The sequence below is a fragment of the Mus pahari genome, chromosome 9 (genome assembly GCF_900095145.1).
Source record: "Mus pahari chromosome 9, PAHARI_EIJ_v1.1, whole genome shotgun sequence".
Taxonomy (NCBI): Eukaryota; Metazoa; Chordata; class Mammalia; order Rodentia; family Muridae; genus Mus; species Mus pahari.
Window position 1 is genome coordinate 81,302,614 of NC_034598.1, and position 22,260 is coordinate 81,324,873.

General features: G+C 42.4%; 1 protein-coding gene across 1 annotated transcript in view; it reads right to left on the reverse strand.

Moving 5' to 3' along the window:
* The window catches only part of Ntn4 (netrin 4), a 112,128-nt gene that overhangs the window by 11,184 nt on the left and 78,684 nt on the right, over positions 1-22,260 (reverse strand). Inside the window, exons 6-7 of the mRNA XM_021205039.2 lie at positions 2,920-3,133; positions 2,458-2,573 (exon numbers count right to left, since the gene is read on the reverse strand). Coding sequence (XP_021060698.1) covers positions 2,458-2,573; positions 2,920-3,133 — 330 coding nt within the window. The remainder of the gene's footprint in view (positions 1-2,457; positions 2,574-2,919; positions 3,134-22,260) is intronic.

The following is a 22,260-nucleotide window of genomic DNA, read 5'->3' on the forward strand; positions in this document are numbered from 1 at the left end:
AATGATAAATATTTGTCTTCTTTCTCAAATGCCTAAAAAGATAAAGATGGGAGTCAAGCACGGTACACATCTGTAATTCCAGCACTTGGGAGGCAGAGACAGGTTCATAGCCAACTTTGTCTCAAACAGAAATAAATAGATAAGACAACCTCATCTATATTCCCTACCTTCTTTCTATTTTAAGTTAAAATGAGACCGTTAGGGAAATTATTATGATATTATGTTTAGTGAGACAAACAGAATAGCAAATAACACCGACTCTCAAATTTGGGTTCATGGATTTTGTTGGCTTTGAGACAGTGCCTCTCCATGTAACCCTGATTGTCCTAGAACTTGCTATGTAGACTAACCTGGTCTTGAACTCACAGAGATTCTCATGCCTCTGTCTCCCAAATGCTGGGGTTAAAGGCTTGTGTTATCATGTCTGGCTTGAGTCATTAAAAAAAAAAAATTACACACCAAAATTCTTGGTCGTGGGCTCTAGGTTTCCTATGAAAATGTTAAAAGAATGTTTTCCTTCATTATTTAAAATGTAGATTAAATTAAATGACAATTAAATTTCTCTGTATGTCTGAAAATAATAAAATGTTCAAAAAATATTATAGTCACATAATACAGTTTTGTAAATTCATATTCAGACACATTGGTATCTTTATTTATTTATTTGTATATATGTGTGCATTTTTGGGTATCTGTGTGTAGGTGTGTGGGATGCATGTGTGTGGTCCAGGCTAGAGTGAATGTCAAGTATCTTATAAGTTGTACTATATTTCTTGACACAGAGTTCCTCTCGATAAACTTGGAGCTTGCTGATTATAGCTAAATTGCCTGGACAGCAAGCCCCAGGTATCCTCTTGTCTGCTCTTCTTTCCTTCTCACAACCAACCCCCCAAGAGCTGGGATTAAAGGTGTGTCCCATAATAGGTTTCTGGAGTTTGTTTGTTTGTTTGTTGTTGTTGTTGTTTAAAGCATTAAAGCCTGTTCTGGGAAATTTTACTGTGTAACAGTTTCCTCCCAGTTTGAAGCAATCTATCTTGTAGGGTAGCTCTCTCAGGAAGAAGATAAACATCTCAAAACAGCTTCAGGAAGTCCCTGAAACTGAGCAGATTCACTAGGCCACTCCTTGCCAGAGTAAGCATAAACCTGAGAGTGCCCCCTTGGATGAGGAAGCTGATGGAAAGAAGATTTTCAGATGAGCAGAGGTGCCACGAAGACTCAGAGGAGAAAAGCTGCAGAGATCTGACCAGCTGCCTGAAAGAAGCAGCAACCAGCTGAGCTACCTGGAACAAGGGTAGACTTACTGAAGAACTCAGACAGGACACTCTCCAACCTGCTGAGTTGCCTGCTGGCTGTGCAGTGTATCCTAGGTGTCCCAGATTTTGTGAGACCACTGGGGTGGGCTTTGATGATACAGATAGATGTCTTTGAGTCATTTCTGCCTCTCTAAGTGACCCCTCACCCATATTCCTGTAAGTAATCCCAATAAAATTCATTGGTTCACCAAGTTGGACTTTGGTGGTATCCATACTTTGGTCTGTCTGGGTTTCCTGTTGGGTGAATAGACCTCTATGTTGGGTCTCCCCAGGATTAGTTTGTCACACAACAGAGATCAAATTCAGATCCTTATGCTTGCTGTGCAAGTGTTTATTGACTGAGCCATCTCCTCAGCCCCATCTTGGGTTTAAACACACAGCCATGTTAGGAAAAGGAGGAAATAAATCAGATACAGGCCGTATCAGAGCCAGAAAACAGCCTCCGTGGGTCAGAGATGATGAAGTGTGCAGAGTCGGTAAGGGGGACTGAGATCATAGATCCTTTGGTTCTGATTTCAGACTCAGGTCAGGAGTTCAGACCTATGGGGTAAAGGGAACTAAGGATGAACCTCCATGAGGCACTTTTTAAAGACCCAGATAATAATAATAACGGGACTCCTTGATAATGAAAGGAATTTTGAAAACTAAAACCAGGGCCTTGGTTTTTAGTTTGCAATTTGAAAAACCAGGTAAGCGGGCAACATTGGGAGCTTTGAATTTTTACTGTTATGTTTTACATTTTATCCCTGCTATATGTTTTAATATAAAATTCTAGCATATAAATATATATTTATATAAAGTGTATAACTAAATTTATATATAACATACAAAGATTTATATATCATACAAAGTTAATATATATCACATGTATAAATTATAAATACATAAATCATATATTAAATGCATATAAATATAAATTTATTATATATTTTTATATAAAATCGTAAAAAACCACAACAGTTCATTAAAATAATCTTCAACCGTTTTTTTACTTTCACATCTATGGGGACAGGCCTTTCATTTATTAAAACTCAGAACTAAAGAATGCCCCTCAGAAGATTCAGAAAGCTGTCCCCTGATTTGACCCAATCACCACTGCTTAAGAGCAGCCATGGATCTATGGTCGCGGCCCCTTGCATCTCACCTGAGTGTCGGAGGGCAGAAAATCCTTGCTCATCCTCCCATTCCCAGCTGGGCTCACTCTTATTGTGCAGCGAGTGAAAGGCGGGGACTTCGTGGTACCAGTCTATGTCAGCGTTACTGCCGGGACAGAACACAACGGCAAAGTTAGTGAGAGATGTCTTAGAAACCGAATAAAAATTAATCTTGCCATATAGACCCAAACCTTCCTATTTATCTACTTACTTACTTTCACTTTCCAGTAGCAGTGCTGTGTTAAGAGACTACTGTGCAAAATAATCTATTTTGCAAAATGAATTATTCGATTCCCCTCCCCCAAAATCCCAAGAACAAATTTTTGATTTTGCAAACTGAAAAAAAATTTTTTTTAACTTATGTGCAGCCGTGTGCACTCTACTTAAGGGCATTCAGTCACCTTCCAATCTTGAACTACTCCTAGACAAGAACAGGAGGCATGCACATTCACCTGCTGATACAGTCTCCCGTGAGCGGGTCGCAGCTCCCTGCACAATCGCAAGGTCTGCAGCCGTAGTCGCCAAAGCCCCAGTATCCCACCATGCATCTGTCGCAATGTGGCCCCGCCACCCCAGGCTTGCAGGGGCAGTCACCATTGCTGGGGTCGCAGAAGGTCACTGGGCTGAAAGGAAGGACTGCTGATCCAACCGGGTGGCAGGAACATGCTACAGCAGGAGAGACATGAACATGATGAGCGCCAGTTGGTCACCTGTGTGCAGCTTATGCCTGGTAAGTGCCTTCACCTCATCAAACAGCACATTTCCCAGGGGCGTCCTTTAGCCAGCTGGTATACGGGCAGAGAACGAAAGAGAATTACACTACAGAGAAACAAGATATAATTAGGAAGCATGTCTGCTGCAAGAAGAACCTTGGAACTTATTGCAACGTTGAGAGCATTAAATATAAACACCTTTTGGCTGACGAGACAAGGATGGGCAAGCCAATGAGGAAGGTAGAGAAGGAACATTTAGTGAGGGATGAATTACAAGCAGATGATGTTCTGGAATAGTGGTACTCCGCCTCCCTAATGCTGCGGCCCTTTAACACAGTTCCTCATGTTGTGCTGACCCCTAACCATAACATTATTTTCGTTGCTACTCCATAACTGTAATTTTTCTAGTCATGAGTCATAATGTAGATATCTGTGTTTTCCGATGGCCTTAGGGGACCCCTGTGAAAACATCGTTTGGTCCTCAAAGAGAGCAAGACCCACAGGTTGAGAACCACGGTTCTGGATGTCACTAAGGCTTTGAGGAAGATGATGTCAACTGTCTAACACAGCTACTGCGGAGAAGATAAGGAAAGAATGGATCGTTAGGTTTAATAACACGAAGGCCTTCACAGGGACTGTTTCAGTTTAGCGGTACATGGGGGATGTGATTAAAGAGAACTCTAGAGAGAATCCGACCCTGAGGTCAGATAGCTCTTTCTAAAGCTAAACTCAGCCGGGTATGTGAAACTGAATGAGGATTCGTGTGCACGCGTGTACGTGTGAACAAAGTGTGCATGTGAACTCTATATGAAATTTGCTTATTTGGCTCATTATAAGTGGTAAACCATGACTTCACTTGGGTCTTCTAACTGGTGCTCAATTCGATGTCTTCAATTTTACCTAGATTAAAGACAAAATACTCCCCACAGTGGTCTCGGCCAAACTACCCTGGACTTTCCCATTGACTCTACCTTCTTGATCTGATGATTGTATTCACAAACCCGTCTGGAGAACCTGTCCACCTCAGACTGTTCTCCACCTCAGACTGTCTTCATGCTCTCCACTGCCTGCTGCGGGAGTCAAATGAGAGACGGTGGAGGAGATCTTGGTTCACGCTCCTGCCCCTTCAGCTCTCTGATTTAGAGGAAGAAGCTTACCTTTGCGGAATCTTGGCTTCCCCACTATGCTGTCTACGTCTTCTGAAGGCCTAAGTTATTCTCCATGAACCCTCTTCAGCCAAGGCATGTAACACAGAGCCTGCTGTTGCCCAGGGCAGATTTTCTGTCATGACTTTCCAACAAAATTCCTAGGTCTTACTTTCCCTTTAAAATCTTTAAACATTAGTTATCTTTTTTTTTTTTTTTTTTTTGGTTTTTCAAGACAGGGTTTCTCTGTGTAGCTCTGGCTGTCATGGAACTCACTCTGTAGACCAGGCTGGCCTCGAACTCAGAAATCCTCCTGCCTCTGCCTCCCAAGTGCTGGGATTAAAGGCGTGTGCCACCACCCACTAGCTTTGTGTTTGTTTTAAAAGATAGAGCATATTTGAGGCTAAGAACCCGTGTAAGAGAAAGAGCCACAGAACCGTAACAAAAAGATTTATAAAGACCATCTGGATGAGACAACATTGTTAAGGGGAAGCAAGTGTGGAGGAAGGTTTGAGCTTTCTAGTTTATAGAAAGGGGATGACATTGTTTATGAAGAATAGCAAGAGAAGACTCAGGTATATAGAGCTACGTGGGGTGGAGGTTGCAAAATAGGGAGGAAAACATGAACTTGGGGTTAGACATCTATGAGCTGGGATGCGCTTGTGGGATATGCTAAGAAATTATAATGGACAGCTGGAAATAATCTGAGGCTGGGGAGAAAAACTGGAGGATCCCAAAAACAATTTAAAGAGTTTTCAGGCAATGGGAGTTGAAGCCAAGAGACCATGGGGAGATCCCCAAAGGTGTACAGAGTGAGGGGACAATCACAGGCCCTGTGTGGAAGCCGGACAGCCTTCCAATACAGATGGGTGGAGGAACAATAGCTTAGATTGCCAAGGGTTAGATAGGGAGGGGGACAAAAAAAAAAAAACAAAACAAAAACCCCAGCTATGGAAAAGAGAGGCTGAGAAAGTTCCAGGCAGTTAACAGCATCAAATACTGCAGAATGCACACGTCACATAAGATTGACATTAGGTCCAAACCACTATCAGTCAGGAAGTCCCCGATGGTTTTCTGAGAATAGGAGTTGGAGATACGGTGGCTGGCACAATCCTCCTTGCTGTTTTAACCAGTGAGCATGAGATCAGTGTTCTCAAGTAAACACTCCTGAGTAGCGTTTATGACACTGTAGTGTGTGCAACCCCCTCGCCACTCCCTTCCACGTGCCTTTTTCGGTGGAGAGCCAGCACGATGACGTAATGCTGCTCCTTTGTCTGCAAAAGGTGTGCGTTATCTTCTTCGAGGGAACCTTTTATTCGTTCTGTTATTCATTTACTGGAGAAGAATCGAGAGCTGCTGATAATAACCCTAATGTTTATGAAGCCTTTGCAGTTTAGAACATAACAGCCACGAGTTGAACATTGCATGCCAGGGCCCTTGCCTACCTCTCTAGTCTTGGCTTTCATTATCCTCTGCGTATACCCCTTATCCTAATTAAATGCTACCTACTGTTGCTAGGCACACAGCACGCTTTCCTGACTCTGTGCTGTTCTTGCAATAGGGCCTAGCCCTCCCTGCACGCATAGTTTCCAGAGTTACACACATTACCTTAGACAGCATCTCTAGGCCATGCATTTGAGGTGGCAAGTGCTCAAAGCGAGTGTGTAGGGATAGATAGAGGACAACCGGTGGAAGTTGGTTCTCTGTTTCTACCATGTAGGGTCCAGGGACTGAACACCAGGCTTGGCAGCAAGCACTTTGAGTACTCTCACCAATGGAGCCAACAACCCAGCAGTCCAAAGGCAGAATGTTTGAAACAGAAATAGAGTGACAGTCCTAAGAGAAAGACAAGCTATATCATCACTCCTCGGCCCTCTCCCTTTCCCCCGGCTTGGTGCTCAAGGCAGTCATTCATGGTCCTATCTAAGGAACAAGTCTGCTGTCTTTAAGGATTCAACCCTAATTCACACGATGGAGGTAATTGATCCTTTTTTTGAAATCTTTGGTTGCTTTAAGGATAGCATTTCTTTTTATAGCTTCAGTAGCATTTAGTTTACATTAGAAATAGTGGTGTTTTCCATTTTTTTTCCTTTGTGAGGATCACATCTACCTCCTCCAATGTTTATTTAATTATACATTTCAGATAATAATAATAAAAAACCTTACTAAATCAAATTAAAATGCATGCTCAGCAAGTGGGAAAAGGGACAACTGTGTATTTGCACAAGGCCGTGGTCATCTATCCATTCATTTAGTCAATGCACATTTAATGAACAGCCACTGTGTGCTAAGCAAGTACTAAGTACTAAGCAGACTGCTAGGGATCTAAGTTGGACTAGATAGTCTTTGCCCTTTGAAGAGACTCGCAGTTTATGAGAATAATCATTCCAGAACTGGTGAGATGGCCCAGGGGGTAAACGTCAACATGCTAACCTCATGACATGAGTTTGATCCCTAGAACCATGGAGGGAGGAGAGAAACAACTCTTGACCATTTGTCTGATGACTCCTCTCATATGCACCATGGTGCTCTCACACATGTGCGCACGCGCGCGCACGCACACACACACACACACACACACACACACACACACACCACCATACACACCTAGTAATGGGGATGACTCTAGCTGAGAACCTAACAGCAACGCTATGGAACCTGAAGTGACCACCTCCTGTAGCCGGGCACGACTTGCAGTAGAGGGAGGGTGACATTAACCTATCCACAAAACCAACCCAAAATTTGTCCTGCCTACAAGTTGCACAGAAATAAGGATGGAGTAGAGATTGAGGAAACAGACAGCCAATGACTGGTCCAACTTGAGACCCATCCCATGTGAGAGAGCCAACCCCTGACACTATTAATGATAACTCTGCCATGCTTGCAGACAGGAACATAGCATAACTGTCTCCTGAGAGGCTTCCTCCAGCAGCGGATCGAAACAGATGCAGAGACCCACAGCCAAACATCAGGTGGCGCACAGGGGAGTCTTGTGGAAGAGTGAGGGATAGGATTGAGCAAGCCAGAGGAGACAAGCAGACCACAAGAAAACCTACAGAGTGAACTAACCTGAGTCCATGGGGGCCCACAGAGACTGAACCACCATGCAGGGGCTGGACCACATTTGTAGCAGATGTGCGATTGGGTCTTCACGTGGGTCTGATAACAAGTGGAGCGGGGGCTATCTCTCACTTTGTTGCCTGCCATTGGATCCCCTTCCCCTAACTGGACAGCCTGGTTGGACCTCAGTGGAAAAGGATGAGTTCTGCTGAGACATGATGTCCCACGGCAGGGTGGGACCCAAGAGGGGCTTCCCATTCTCTGAGGAGAAGGAGAAGGGGTAATGGGGTGGGAGCGATTTGTGAAGGTGGGACTGGGAAAAGAGGAGGGAAGGGGGCTGCTGTAGGGATGTAAAGTGACTAAATAATAAGTTAATGAAAAAAGGAAGATAATAACTATTCCACCATAAAGGGACTTACGTAGTGCAGAAAAAGATTTCAATCTTTAAAACACCGAGTTTCTTGTGATGATAATGTCATTTAAGTTGAATGCAGTTATGTATTGCTATGTCTTTATTAAACCTTCTAATTTTTCCAAGGGTTTGATTGGTTATGAGGATCTTCCATAATTCTCTCTTAAGATATCAGATCACTGTTGATTTACCACTTGTTCTTAGAGATAATTTCTCTTTATTACTGGGTTGTATACATATAATGTATGTATGTGCGGGTATGGTGTGTCTGCACATATGATATATATATTGTTATGATGTATAGGTGTGTGCCTGCCATGGCACGTGTGTAGAAGTCAGAGGACAACTCTGTATGGCCCAGCCCTTTCCTTCCATCCTTATGTGGATTAAATGGAGGTCGCAGGGCTAGCCTGGCGAGTGACTTTTCCTGGTGAGCTATCTTGCTGGGCACATGGTTTTATTACTTGTTTTTAACTAACCAACGTAGAAAGTATGCATACTATGGAACATGAATACACCAAGATAACACGTAAGAAACAGCACAGACACGACACGAAATAAAACCATACAGTAAAGCATAAAACTAGATGATTAAACCGACAGTTGCTGTGTCTCTCACTTAAATCATTTCTGTTCTTAACAGCGGCCACAGGAGATTGAGACCAAAGGCAGATGCTGTAGGTCCCCACCCATGGGACCCCACTCACAGCTTTTCCATTAATGGAAAAAGGAATAAAGTAAAATAAAGTAAAAGTTTGTCTAGGAGTTGACCTTTCAGTAGGACCTTACGTTTTAGAACAGATACACAAGTCAGGAATGGCCAGAGAAGAGTGTGATTCTATTACGTGTGCTAATGGATTCCTGTCAATGTGACTTTTTGCATAATAACAAGACAAAAATACCAGTGAGAAACTATGCAGAACTAGCTGCAGGGAGAAGGCCCCGGCATCCTCCACTGTGTGCCTTCTCAGACTGCAAAGGGGGGGGGGGGGGGCGGGGCTTGCCTTGCATTCTTTGCTCCTGAAGTTTGATGGCTGTCAGTATCTGACACACAGAATCTGCATTTCTTAGGGAGAGGCTGTCTGCAGGTTATGGTTCAGTTCTGAGTTCCTAGCATATACTTTATACTCATTATTCATTACTCTTTTTTTTTTTTTCTTAATTTTTCCTTTTTTTTTTTTTTTTTTTTTAACCTTTCTGAGACTGTCCAAGTTTTGACAGACAGAAAGGTGCAGGCCACTGACTTCTGCTTGTCATTAGATATGAACCTCAATAGGGAAGATCACATAACATTTTCTAATTATCATCGTCACTGTGTGTTGTGTGGGTGCGTACAACTTCCTGGAGTTGTTTTTCCCTCCTACCTTTAAGTGGGTTCCAGGCATTTAATTTAGGCCACTGGGCTGGGCAGCAGGGACCTTTGCCAGTTGAGCCATTTCCCTGAGCATACTCTTAGAGTGCAAATGATTTCTTTTTCGTAGTGCATTATTGGTTGGGAATGTATTCTACTGGGAGAAAATCTAAAGTAACAGTACCAAAACTTTAAGCAGAAGATGCCACAACTGGTTCCTTTTGAAGGATGATTTTTTTCCCCCCAGAGCTGAGGGTAGAACCCAGGGCCTTGTGCTTGCTGTGCAAGTACTCTACCACTGAGCTAGATCCCAAACCCCCATTCAAGCAATACCTTTTAATCATTGTTAAGCGAGATACAAATTCTGTCTACAGTATATGTCTGTAGGAATACATCTATAATGGGCATTGTCTCTTTAAAACGTTTCCAGGAAAGAGATAGGACATGCAGCGTCTCTGGAGGGTTTTCTAGCAGGAAGCACAACTGTTCATGAAATAGTAGATTGACACATTTTCAAAGAACTTTGTGCATCCAAAATTAAACATTTATTCCAGCTATAGGAGCTGATAATAAATACAGCTATTTAAAAATTTGCCTATAAGATCTCTTAGAAAAACAGAAAACAAAACAGAAGTATAATAAAGTTGATAAGAGACGAACTCAGAAGTCAGTTTGGACGCGTTAAAGTCCTGGTTATGAGGCTTATTCCTTATAAGCCTTTATAAAATCCATTACTTTGAGTCTCAGTATTCTCATTAGTCAGTGAGATGAACAATACTTACAGCACAGGGCAACTTGTAGGTGCGTAGGGTAGTGTATGCTTTTAGCAATGTGTTAGCAATTTGTGGTGCCAAATAATCAATAAAGAACTACTATCTTCTGCCTAATGTATATTTTACGATGCTTGACATCCATCCACCCATCCACCTCCCTGCTTGCTACCCATCTATTCTCCATCTATCCATCCATCTATCTGTCCGTCTGTACATCCATCTGTCCATCCGTCCATCCATCTGTCCATCCATCCATCCATCCATCCATCCATCCATCCATCCACCTGTTCACCTATCTCCTTGCTCACTACCTATCATCATCCATCCATCCATCCATCCAACCATCCATCCATCCAACCATCCATCCATCCATCCATCCTTCCATCTATCCGTTTCTCCACTCATCCACCTATCCACCCACACATCTATTGACTCACACTTTCGACAAGGAATTCCTGAACTTTGACATCAACATGAACTGCTAGGAGCCAAAGATATGAGGGAACATACTAAAAATTATGTCTCTTGAGTGAAGGAAAGAAATGACCAAAGGCAGTGAGTGTTATGACAGAATTAGTCCATAGCGTATGAGAATACAGAGGGAAACCCAGTAACGACCTCAGGACATATTGATATATTTTTGAAGGGAATAAACAATCCAACTGGCTTTCTAGTTTGCCTCTTTACCTTGCCTTTGGAAGGAATGTGGTGGCAACATTGTAGCATACCTTTCTTGATTATCCGGTGAGTTAGAATTAAGTTCCTCTTTGGTTACACAGTCCTTTGCTTGGATTAAAACAACTTCAACCTATCACTCGTGTAGTAAATCGGAGGAGGAAAAAGTAGGGTGTGATTTATGGTCCCACTGCTTACAGAGAGTGAACCTGTAGTGAAATTCTGGGCAGGAGTCAAAGCTGCTCAGTTGCACGAACTTAAGAATACAACTGCCAGGAACAACAGCCAGGAACCCTGTGGTCACCTATTTTATGGATGGATAGTTAAGGCGTTGTTGTTGTTGTTGGTGGTGGTGGTGGTGGTGGTGTCCGAGGGTATCTAGGCTGCCTTTCTGCCCCTATTCCCACCGTCAGCGGGACTGCAGTCCCTGTTTGGATGTCTCGCACTCTGAGACTGATGTGTGACACTGAGCTCGCCATAGAAAGGGCATTCATGGCTCTTTAGTGTTACCTGGTAGTTCCCTAACTGTTTGCTGCTCTGCTGGCAAAAGATACACCGGGAGCAAAATACCCTGAACGTATTTGTTCTTGATTTAGCGTTTCTAAAAACAGCACTCAAAAGTTCAAGGCCCTCAGCTGGGAAAGAAGTGGCAGCTTGGGGACCTTTCACCGAGGTCCTGTGACCACACCCTCCTCAGTGCAGTGCCTCCCAGGCTCCCAGCTTTGTTTTCTCCTGGAAAGGCCAAGGCCCTACCCAACTTTTTTTTTTTTTTTTTTTTTTTAAGCAAAGACATTTCAGGAGCTGGCAGCTGCCTGCTGAGGCTCTCAGAGAGGGTGGGGGACTTAAAGGGGATGCTTTTTGGGACACAGTTCCAAGCAGAGGAGATAGTGTAAACTGTTACTAATGTATTAAGTGTGAAGTTCAATAGCAGATGAAAGGCGCCTCTATCTTTCTGTTTACCCCTTCCATTTTCATGCCATCTCTTTGATAGTAGCCCAACAGCTACAAAAACAACCAGTTTTGTTAGTAGATGAACAGCTAGGAAACAAAAAAATAAGGTAAATGGATCTCTCACCCTGTGAAAGGCAAGATAGCCACGTAGGCACGTTTTCGTAAGGATCCCTGAAACGATAAGTACATTCCATTCAGTTGACAGCTATCGATAATAGTCAATGTGCGCGGCAGACATACTGTTTTCAAACCAAATCATGCTGGAATAAGCTTAGTAAGTAATCCAAATTAACATATGCCTTTAATTTGCTGAAATTTATTCTCTCGTGAATTAGCTGTCCCACGTGGCATAGGAAAATTCACCACACATAAGAATTTTCCTTTTATTCAATGTCTTAGACAGTATATGGAAGGTAATTTAGTACATTTCTTATCTGCCTTTGGTAAAAATTTCAATGTATAATGTAAATAAATACTGACATCATGGCCTTTATTTTTAATCCATGACAGTGGCTGATGATCAGGCCTCTATTTGTTTTTTTTTTTTTTTTTTTTAAAATTTATTTTTTTTTTTTTTTTTTTTTTTGTGTGTGATTTTTTTTTCCTGTTTACCAATTGTNTTTTTTTTTTTTTTTTTTGGTGTGTGTGATTTTTTTTTCCTGTTTACCAATTGTAACTGTGCCAGTTTCTATTTATTCCTGGAGATATCTAAAAGATCTTACAGGGTTTAAAAAAAGAAAGAAAGAAAGAAAGAAAGAAAGAAAGAAAGAAAGAAAACAACTCTATCATTTCAGTTTGTGACTTTTTAAACCAGGGAAAGTACCTCTGAATATACAGATGCATTCAATAATTTACTAGGAAACTTCCAGGTATGATTTTATGTACGTTGCTTGACTCTGAAGAACTTGGCTCTGCCACACACCACAGTTATTATTCTTGTCCGGATCATGCTTTGAAATGAAATACCAACTGCTCGCCCTCTCGTATTCCCAGTCCACTCACCAGTCAGTCAGTCACCCAGCCAGGAGAGGAGCCATCTCTAACGAACCCTTTTCCTTGAGAGAGAAGCCCTAGTTCCTACTGACAGCACACACCTTAGAGCTTTCCTCTGAATGGATATGATGAGCCTGGCCTATAATCTGTCACAGCATTTGCTTCCTTTCCTAACACTTCTACAGCTTTTAATTATATAACCACATGGTGAGGTGGTGAGATTTTCTATTAGGGTAGAGGCTCCATTTTGTTGTCTATGAAATGACCAGAATAGGCTTGGCACATGGCAAGTATTGAGTAAGGTGAGGGGTGTTTTCCTCTCTCTCTTTTTTGAAATTCTTGTTTTTAGGATTCATTTTTATTTGTGGTGTGTGTGTGTGTGTGTGTGTGTGTGTGTGTGTGTGTGTGTGTGCAGTTGCCCACAGGGGTCAGAAGAGGGTATCAGATCTCTTGGAGCTGGAGTTCCAAGTGATGGTGAGCAGCCATGTTGGTAGTAGAAAGCAAACTTTGCTTCCCTGAAAGAGTTCCAGTGGTCTTAACTGATGAGCCATGTCTCCAGCCCCTAGGTTGGATTTTTGAAATGAATGGTTGCACTGGCTGGTTTTGTGTGTCAAACTGACACGAGCTGGAGCTATCATAGAGAAGAAGAAATGCCTCCATGAGATCCAGCTGTAAGGCATTTTCTCAGTTAGTGATCAATGAGGGAGGGCCCAGCCCATTGAGAGTGGTGTCATCCCTGGGCAAGCCAGGGGAAGCAAGCCAATAAGCAACCCTCCTCCCTGAGCTCTCTTAACAGCTCCTGCCTTCAGGTTCCTGTCCTGTGTGAGTTCCAGTCCTGACTTCCTTTAGTGATGAACAGCAATGTGGAAGTGTAAGGTGAATAAACCCTTTCCTCCCCAGCTTGCTTCTTGGCCATGGTGTTTCATTGCAGCAGTAGAAACCCTGACCCTTAAAGACAGTGATGTTACCTAGTATTTCTTAATGAAAGGTGGTCTTTGGTAGTCTCTCACTGCCTCACGGTCATCTCTATAGTACAGTGTGAGGCCTAGGAGGTAAGAAAGATAATAACAACATCCACTAAAGCCTAGGTCTGTAGCCAACCTACTTTGGCCATTCAGCCTTTGTTGAATGAATGAATGAATGAACCTCTCTGAAAGCATGGAATGGTTTCTGTTTTGGTGAAGTCCCCCAAAGGACCACACTACTTCTTTTATAGGCTTTAATGGTTTCTTAGCACTACTGCATGTAACACGGAGATACTAGAAACAGAAAGATAAAGCAAATAAGACCCACAACACGCCGGTAAAAAACTCACACGGCCAAAGCACACTCCATTATGCTGAGTCATGTGGGCACAGCTATTTCTTACACTTCATGCTTCACTTAGTTCAGTTCTGTTATTTATTATTTGTGATTAAAAAAAAATTACAACTCTGCAGGAGACATTCTCCACTCCAAATAATGCCTTTCACTGGAAGCAATTTTTCCCACATTCATCAATCTGAAATTCTTTTTCTTGCACGTAATTATCTCTAATTATTCCTCTTTGTTGTAAGGCAATAACTTATCTTAAGATCGACATTCTGCATTCCTCTACCCTTTTTGGGTATCTATAGAAACTTTCAGTCTCCTCCCTGGGAAGTTTTCTGGTTATTCTGAATAAATTTACCCTCGCTCACATTTATACAGGTTCACTCCTGTCTCTCCCCACAGCCCCCGTTTGTTTCTGTTGGCCTGTCTGGAACTATCCCCACTTCTGTGTTGTTCTGTAGTAAGGTCCTTAGGACAGTGGCTTTCCACCTGTGGGTCTTGACTTCTTTGGGGCTCGAAGGACCCTTTCACAGGGGTCACATACCAGATAGCCTGCATATCAGATATTTATATTATGCTTTATAACAGTAGCAAAATTACAGTTATGGAGTAGCAAGGGAGATAAGTTTATGGTTGAGGATAACCCACAGCATGAGGACCTGTATTCAAGTGTCACAGCCTTAGGAAGGCCGAGAAGCAATGATGTAGGGGGTTGGCAGGTCTTTAGATTCAGATTGTACCTGGCTGTTTATCAGGAAGCAGAGTGCCACCAAATGCTAGACTTTGAAAAAAAAAAAAAGGTCCTTTACAATGACTCTTTTCTCTAAAAGAAAAAAAAATAGAATTCTATATATAACTATATATACATATAAATTTATTATATATACAATGAATATATATTACTATACAATTTATATGTAAATATAATATATAATGAATGAATATATAAACTTATTACAATATATAATTATGTAGTTATATATTTGTTTTAACAATATACATTGTTATATATATTTAATAACTCTATAACTGTAACTATATAATTTGTTTTCAAATAGCTCATGGTATAGAGTAGAATTCCTTAGAATTTTGTGGTTCATTGATTGCATCTAGGTCTTTGTAGTCAAATGACTTGGGTACCAAACCCAGGCTTGCCACTGACCAACTGTATGAACCTGGATAAATGTGGGATCAGGTGAAGCCTGGTGTCCTGATCTGTAAGGAGGAGCTGACAGTAGTCAGCTATGATCGTTATGTAAGTAGCCTTGGCATTGCTCAGCATAGGGCCTACCCAGGCAGCCATTTAACACTATCCCATCTCCTCCCTTCTAATCTTGTCCAGATTTTTCTAAACATTTTGATACAGATATACTTACTTACTTGCTTACTTAATATTTATCATCTTCATCAAATGTAAAGTGGTATCCCATTTATTTACTCAATGAACTTTACTTTGAGAGACGCTGGAGAGAGTTTATTAACATTTATCACTTTCTAAGTTGACGTGTGTGTGTGTGTGTGTGTGTGTGTGTGTGTTTATGTGTGTGCACATGTGTAAGTGTATGTGAATGCATGTGAATGCGTGTGTAAGTAGGTACATATATTCGTGTGAATGTGTGTGTATGTGTGTAAGTGGTTGTATGTGCTCTGGGAATTGAACCCCTAGGCAAATACTCTACTACTGACCTACATCTTCAGCTTTATTTTATTTATTTATTTATTTATTTTAGAGACAGACTCTCCCCATGCACCCCAGACTGGCTTTGAACTCAAGATCTTCCTGCTTCTGCCTCCCAGTACTGGAATTAAGGTGTGTGCCACACACCCAGTCTTGACTGACTTTTATTTACCAGTTTGTAATGGTTCTTATAGGGAGAGTATAAATGTTAATACGTTACTTAAGCTTTTTAAAGAATCACCATAGTGTGTTTACTATATTATGCTATATTGATTTTTTTCCTATTTCTTTCATTTTCTTGCCCCTCTGGTTTTACTTTTTGGATTAGAAATAGAAAGTTGCCATGCTGCTGGTTCTATTTAAAGTTTGCTTTTTCAAAAACAGTTACTTCATTTTGACTCTACATTGGAATCATCTGCTCTTGCTTCCAGAATAAAACAGATGCCTGTGTTGTCCATATGCCACAAAATGAACTTATATGGCTTTGCCAAATTGTACTTGGAAAGGAAGAGCCCACCAGGGTTTTATTGTCCCAGGAGACGTTCCTGGCACCTGAGAAGTGGTGCCCTGGACATAGGCTCAGGAGCTGAAAACCAAGGATGTCTCGGGTTCCCAACTGTGTCTTATGGTAAGGCATTCTGGATTTCATTAATGTAAAGCTTTTACCTGTGAGCAAATGGATGGGCAAGACTCAGTATACAAGAGCAGAAAATGAAATAGTTGACAGAGACCCAAGTGAAGAGAAATATGTAGGCTTTAATCACATGAACAGGTCGTGTGAGTAGACTCTGAAGGACCGAAAATGGCCACCCACCCAAGGCACATGCATTTCTTCTGTGCATTGAGTTCTTTTGGCCTAAGCCAGGAGGAAGAGTATGGGAGGAAGCCAGAGGGGATGGGGGGGTGTTAAGCTGTTTGGATGATGGACTCTCTAGTGTAGGTAACCGTAACTAAGTGGCCAGATAGGATCTTAGTAAACACTTGGTTTAGGGGTCAGAGCAGAGAGAACAAGTGTATTTTTATCCACTTGCCCCTAAAAGGCAATTGGCTGCCTTTATTCCGGCCCCTCGGGAAGAAGGAAGGGCACGCCAACTGTCCTAGGGGCTGCTACTTTGGTATTCTGCATTGTTTTCTGGCTGTTGCTTTGCTTTCCATAGTGAGAAAGACTTCACCATGGTTAGAAGCGTGTTTCTTGACATTTAAAAAAAAAAAAAAGTTATTATAGAGGAACTAATGGGGTGTGTCCGAAGAAGAGCTAACTTTGTTCTGCAAGGCATGTGGTCAAACATCTGTTTTAAACATGCTCTACGAAAGTGAGGAAAGTTTGTACAGAAGCATCCTAGGATGGCTGTCAATAGTCCATGCCCAGTCAAATTCCCACCCACATAACACTCAATAAATCCTTTAGTGTTGAAAAGATGGGGATGGGGAAGGAGAATCTCTGGGAGGAACTGGATTTATTTCAGTGCTAGCTCAATAATGTACCTACAGTTCAAAGCTGTACTATAGGGCAATATAGAACAAAAGGAAATGTCGGTGTGGTGGTAAGCTAGGTTTATCATAACTCACACACACACACACACACACACACTCACACACACACACACACACAATCTATATCCTATGAATAAGAGGTTCGGTGATTGAAATTTCTAGATAATTATTCTGAAATGGTTACACAGAACACCAACATCTTGGAATTTCTTTTGCGGATTCTCTTGGACAAAACTAGGACCTATGCTAAACATCTCTCTTCAGAGAAGAAAACTGACGTGGATGCTCACCAGAGTATGTGTCTATCAGTGAGTTATGACTCGCCAGCGTTTCGGCGATGCTTTCAGGTTTTCTGCAGGAGGTACAGCTAATTCAGTGAAGAGATTATGTTACAGGTGATTGTTAGTTCAGACTCTTTCATTCCGGGGTAGAAGTAAAGGCGGCTGGCCCCAGGGGTAGGGCTGAAGTATGCAGTGGTCCTCAGAGCTCAGCAAGGAGCCGGAAAGGTTAGATCAGAATCACCAGTGAGGCTTGTACAGAAGATGCTTGTACAGAAGTACCCATTTCCCCCATCACTTCCCTATCGGGGTTTCAGAGGCAGGAGATCAGCGAGAACTCCCAAGAGATTCTGGTACACATTCAGGTTCTGGCCACAGAGAGCTGTGCTTGCCCTTGGTGGTCGGTGTAAGTGTCTAGATCGTGCGCAAAGGATGGGGACATCCCACTTACAGTCTACTTGATTTCCTGATGTAAAACATTGGGGGCTGCGGAAGAAACTCAGTGGTAGTGTGCCTGCTGAGCACGTACGTGAATCTCTAAAGCTCCGTCTTCAGTATCTCTCATCCTTAAATCTGGTAGCTTGAAACTGGCTACAGTGGGAATGATTAAAACCATAGACACTGCCAAATGTTACAGATTAGGGCTCCCCCCCCCCCACTGTAAGACAGTACACTACTGGGTGCTACACGGCTTATTCTTCCATCTTTAATACACCTGCCATGGCCAAACCAACAGGGGTTATAGTCACATAGGAGACCAGAGGTTCCAAAGAGGCCTCTTTGAAAGGAACTATGCTCCTTTGGAAGTAGTCTTGCTCGGAGTAGCTTGGTCCATAGAGGAGGGAGAACTCTCCCTTCGTCTTCTCTCCCCTTAGCAACTGCTTTAGTTTGAGCCTGTTTCTGTTCTTAGCCCTAAATCCAGCTAGAGGACTCACATTTTCCCCTGTGTTTATAGACCTTAAATGCACTGTCCTTGAAAAACACTTCTTTTCCTTACTTTTGTGTAAATAAATTCAGTTCCAATGATCTCCACTTGTCTTAAATAAACAAACAACATCTTAGGAATCCCCAGAAGTGATTTCTCAGCCTGGAAAAGTGTGTTGGACAGGCAGTCCCACAGTAGACTCTGGTTAAGGCTGAAGTAAAGATGAAGTGAAAACAGATGATTTAATTACTCACAGGAATTAATATATTGACCGTCAGATTCGGTGCAGGGCCATGTTTATTCAGGTTTGATGGATCTGTGACATCAACTAAAGCTTGCAAGTAAGGCCCTGTTGCCTTTAGCACACCAGGAGAGCGAGAGGCACAAAAGCAGCTAGAACCTTAGTGGGGCCAACAAATCCTTGGTTATTGGGCAGGAAGGAAGCTAGCCGACCTGAGAACGGATTTCCAGGACTAGACGTCATTCTATTTGCAATGAGTGAAGGCGACTAGGTGACTATCCTACTAAATGTATGGGAGCTGCTTTAAGCAGCATGTAGCTTCATTTCTTAGATAATTCATCCAAGGCCAAGGCCACTGAACTGGAAAGCAGGACAATAGTAACAGAGGGGGAAAAAGTCCATGAAGGAATACCGCAGGGGACTTCCTGAGGAAATCTTCCTCAGGCTTTGCTCTCTCTCCCCACCCTCTCCTTGAGGCAGGAAGCGAATCTTTCCTCCCACAACCCAGAGATCACAATACTGCTTACACGAAAGCACTTTTGAGAAACCTTCAATGAGCTGGCTCACGCCCTTTGGAGAGTGAACAGAGAGTCCTGTGCACTCACTGGGTGTCAGCCAGGGCTCGTACATCACTGCCATCTCAGTGGGTGTACTGATGTGACCTGTTACGGTAAATTTCTCCCCATCGAGTAGGTCAGGCCTTCCCAGGAAGACCCTGGCATCTTACAGACCTGTGATTACCACAGTGCCCGGCAAAGGGGACAATAAATGTTTTCAAGCAAAGTCTTGCATACAGCCACTGTACAAAAGAGTAGTAGTGAACAACACTGAGTTAAGCACTGAGGAGACTTGAGGTCAAGAAAACTTCAGTGAACTCACGTCCTAAGTGGAAAGCCATACGGAAGTATCCCTTCTTGTGATTTCTACTATTATTTCATAGAATTAGCATCCTACTGAGGCTCAAACACAGGAATCTAGATTTCTGATTTTCTCTCTCAGTAAACTTCTTAAAATTTATTTATAAATTCTAAGTCTACGTGCACACAAATAGAGATAAAATCTTCGGTTTTATTTGGATGTTGGTTTGAGTAGACAGTCTCGCTAGCTCATTTAAGCAGTTTAGCTCTAGAGAGTCCTCGAACACTTCTAACCTTCACTGGAAAGCATCTTGCAGTCTCCTCAGCTTCTAAGCCAGATGAGGACTTGTTAAAGTGAATTTTTGACTTTGTCTGGGTTGGGATCCGGGGTTCTGCATTTCTAAGTAGCAACCAGATGATGCCAATGAGATTAGGTCTCTGGACCACACACAGAGGGGCAGTTCTTGGTAAACTCAGAACAAATAAAACAAGATTGTTGTTCTGAGTAAAGTCGTTCATGCTGTTGATGGAGCCACACAAGGAAATAGTCTGGATTTTTTCCCTTTTAATCAACCTGTTCTCTCTCTCTCTCTCTCTCTCTCTCTCTCTCTCTCTCTCTCTCTTTCTTTCTTTCTTTCTTTCTTTAAGACTTATTTATGTTATGTATATGAGTACACTGTCACTGTCTTCAGAGACACCAGAAGAGGGCATCAGATCCCATTACAGATGATTGTGAGCCACCATGTGGTTGCTGGGAATTGAACTCAGGACCTTTGGAAGAGCAGTCAGTGCTCTTAACTACTGAGCTATCTCTCCAGCCCTCAACCTGCATTCTTAATACCACATTCCATGAAAGTGAAGCAGAAACTGATGGAGAGAAGGCATCTGAGGATAGCGATTCTCTATCAGGATACCTCCCATGAGTCTGTACATCACAAACACAATAGATCTTGTGTGTCATCCACCTTATCACCAGAGTTCATAGCTACAGAGGACACACAGGGGAACAGTTGATGCATAGACCCTGGTAGGGAAGTAAGGGAACAGCATTGGACACACCGCCAGCAAGACACATGATAGGGAGAGGATTTCCATAGAAGAATTGGATCGCTGTGGTCTGAGATGGACTGCAGGCTCAGAAAGGGGAAACGAAGAACAAGACTTGTATTCTAGAGGGAAGTGGCCGTGGATGTCTGTACCCAAATGTACCCTGATATATTCATGAAATAAACGGCGTCCATTGCTCAGCTATGCAGGGACTGTGTAGAGAAGAGAAGAAAGACAAGCCTTCCCTAATACCTTACCTGCCTCCTGAAAACCATGCTAAAACCACCAGACTGGTATTGGCCACTTTGGTAATTCTCCACAGTACACCAAGAAACATGTAAATACTGACTGGCTACGAGTGATCAGCGATATGGCACATCAGAGTGGTTTTAAACTTTGATCCTATTAGTAGTCCAGACAGAGGCGAACCATTGGACAAAGGTGATTTGTGGTTTTTTTTTTTTTTTTAGTTTTGTTCTGAAGGGTGTATTAATGTGGTATTAATAAATACAGTTGTCATTGAGATGGTGTTAGCATTCTGACCAGCTACGAGGAGTCCATTTTTGTTTTATAGTTTCTTCCTTTGTACCCTTCTTCTAAAGCTCTGGATCCATGAGTATTAAAGGTCTTAAAAGCCAGAGCCAACAGCCTTTTTATATTTGGCAAGCATATGAATCATAGCTCGTCACAGAACAGTACCGCCCCCCCCCCAAAAAAAAAACCCAAAAGAAAACTTAGAAGATATTCATTTTGGCTCCCAGTCTGTTAGTAATCCTTTCTACGTTTTCTTTTTTTCTATTGGTCAGACTCATTCAAAAAACATTTCACCTGTTCGAATTCTTCGTGTGGTTTTTATTTTATAAAAGCCAAGCACAATAAAAATTAATTAAGGGCCAGGGACATGGTTTAGAGCATAAAAGAACTTGCCATGCAAGACGGACTATTTGAATTTGACCCCTGGAACCAGTAGTAGTAGTAGCAGTAGTAGTAACTACAGCAGCAGCAGCAGCAGCAGCAGTACTAGCAGGGAGAGGAGGGGCAGAGGCTGGAGAAATGGCACAGCAATTAAGAGCATTGTTGCTGTGGCCGAGGACATGATTTTGGTTCTCAGCACCCATCTTAGGTGGCTCACAACCACCTGTAGCTCCAGTCCTGAGGGATGTGACACCCTCTCCTGGTCTCTGATGGCATCTGCATTCCTGCGCACACAGCCACACACAGAGAATTACGAATAAGACAAACTCTTTCAAGAAACGTAGATGCAAGGGTGCGCATCTGCAACCCCAGCATTCCCATGGTGAGGTGAGAGGTAGAGATGGGACAGAGACATCTGTGGGAAGTTGAGGGCCAACCAACCTGAAGTCTATAGTACAACAGCAGAAACGAGAGAGACCCTGCCCCCATCAAGTTAAAAACCAAGAACTCTTGAGAGTTGTCCTCAGACCTTTATACCCATATTCCCAAACCCATACACACACACTCATGCACACATGCTCATACGCACACCCAACCAATTTTTTTAAAAAAATAAGTCAGTTACTAATAATAATGCTTTTAATTGAATCTGAATTATACATTATTGAAATATATTGCAAATATGTAATATTTTACTAATTACATTTTTGCAATGGCATCCTGTGTCCTAGAAACTAAACATCAAATTTTTGTTTGTTTGTTTGTTTCAAGTCAGAATCTTACTATATAGCTCTGGCTGTCCTGGAACTCACTATGTACACCAGGTTGGCCTCCAATTCACTGAAATTCACCTGCCTCTGCCTTTGCCTCTCTGCCTCTGCCTCTGTTTCTGCCTGTTTCTGCCTGTTTCTGCCTCTGCCTCTGCCTCTGCCTCTGCCTCTGCCTCTGCCTCTGCCTCTGCCTCTGCCTCTGCC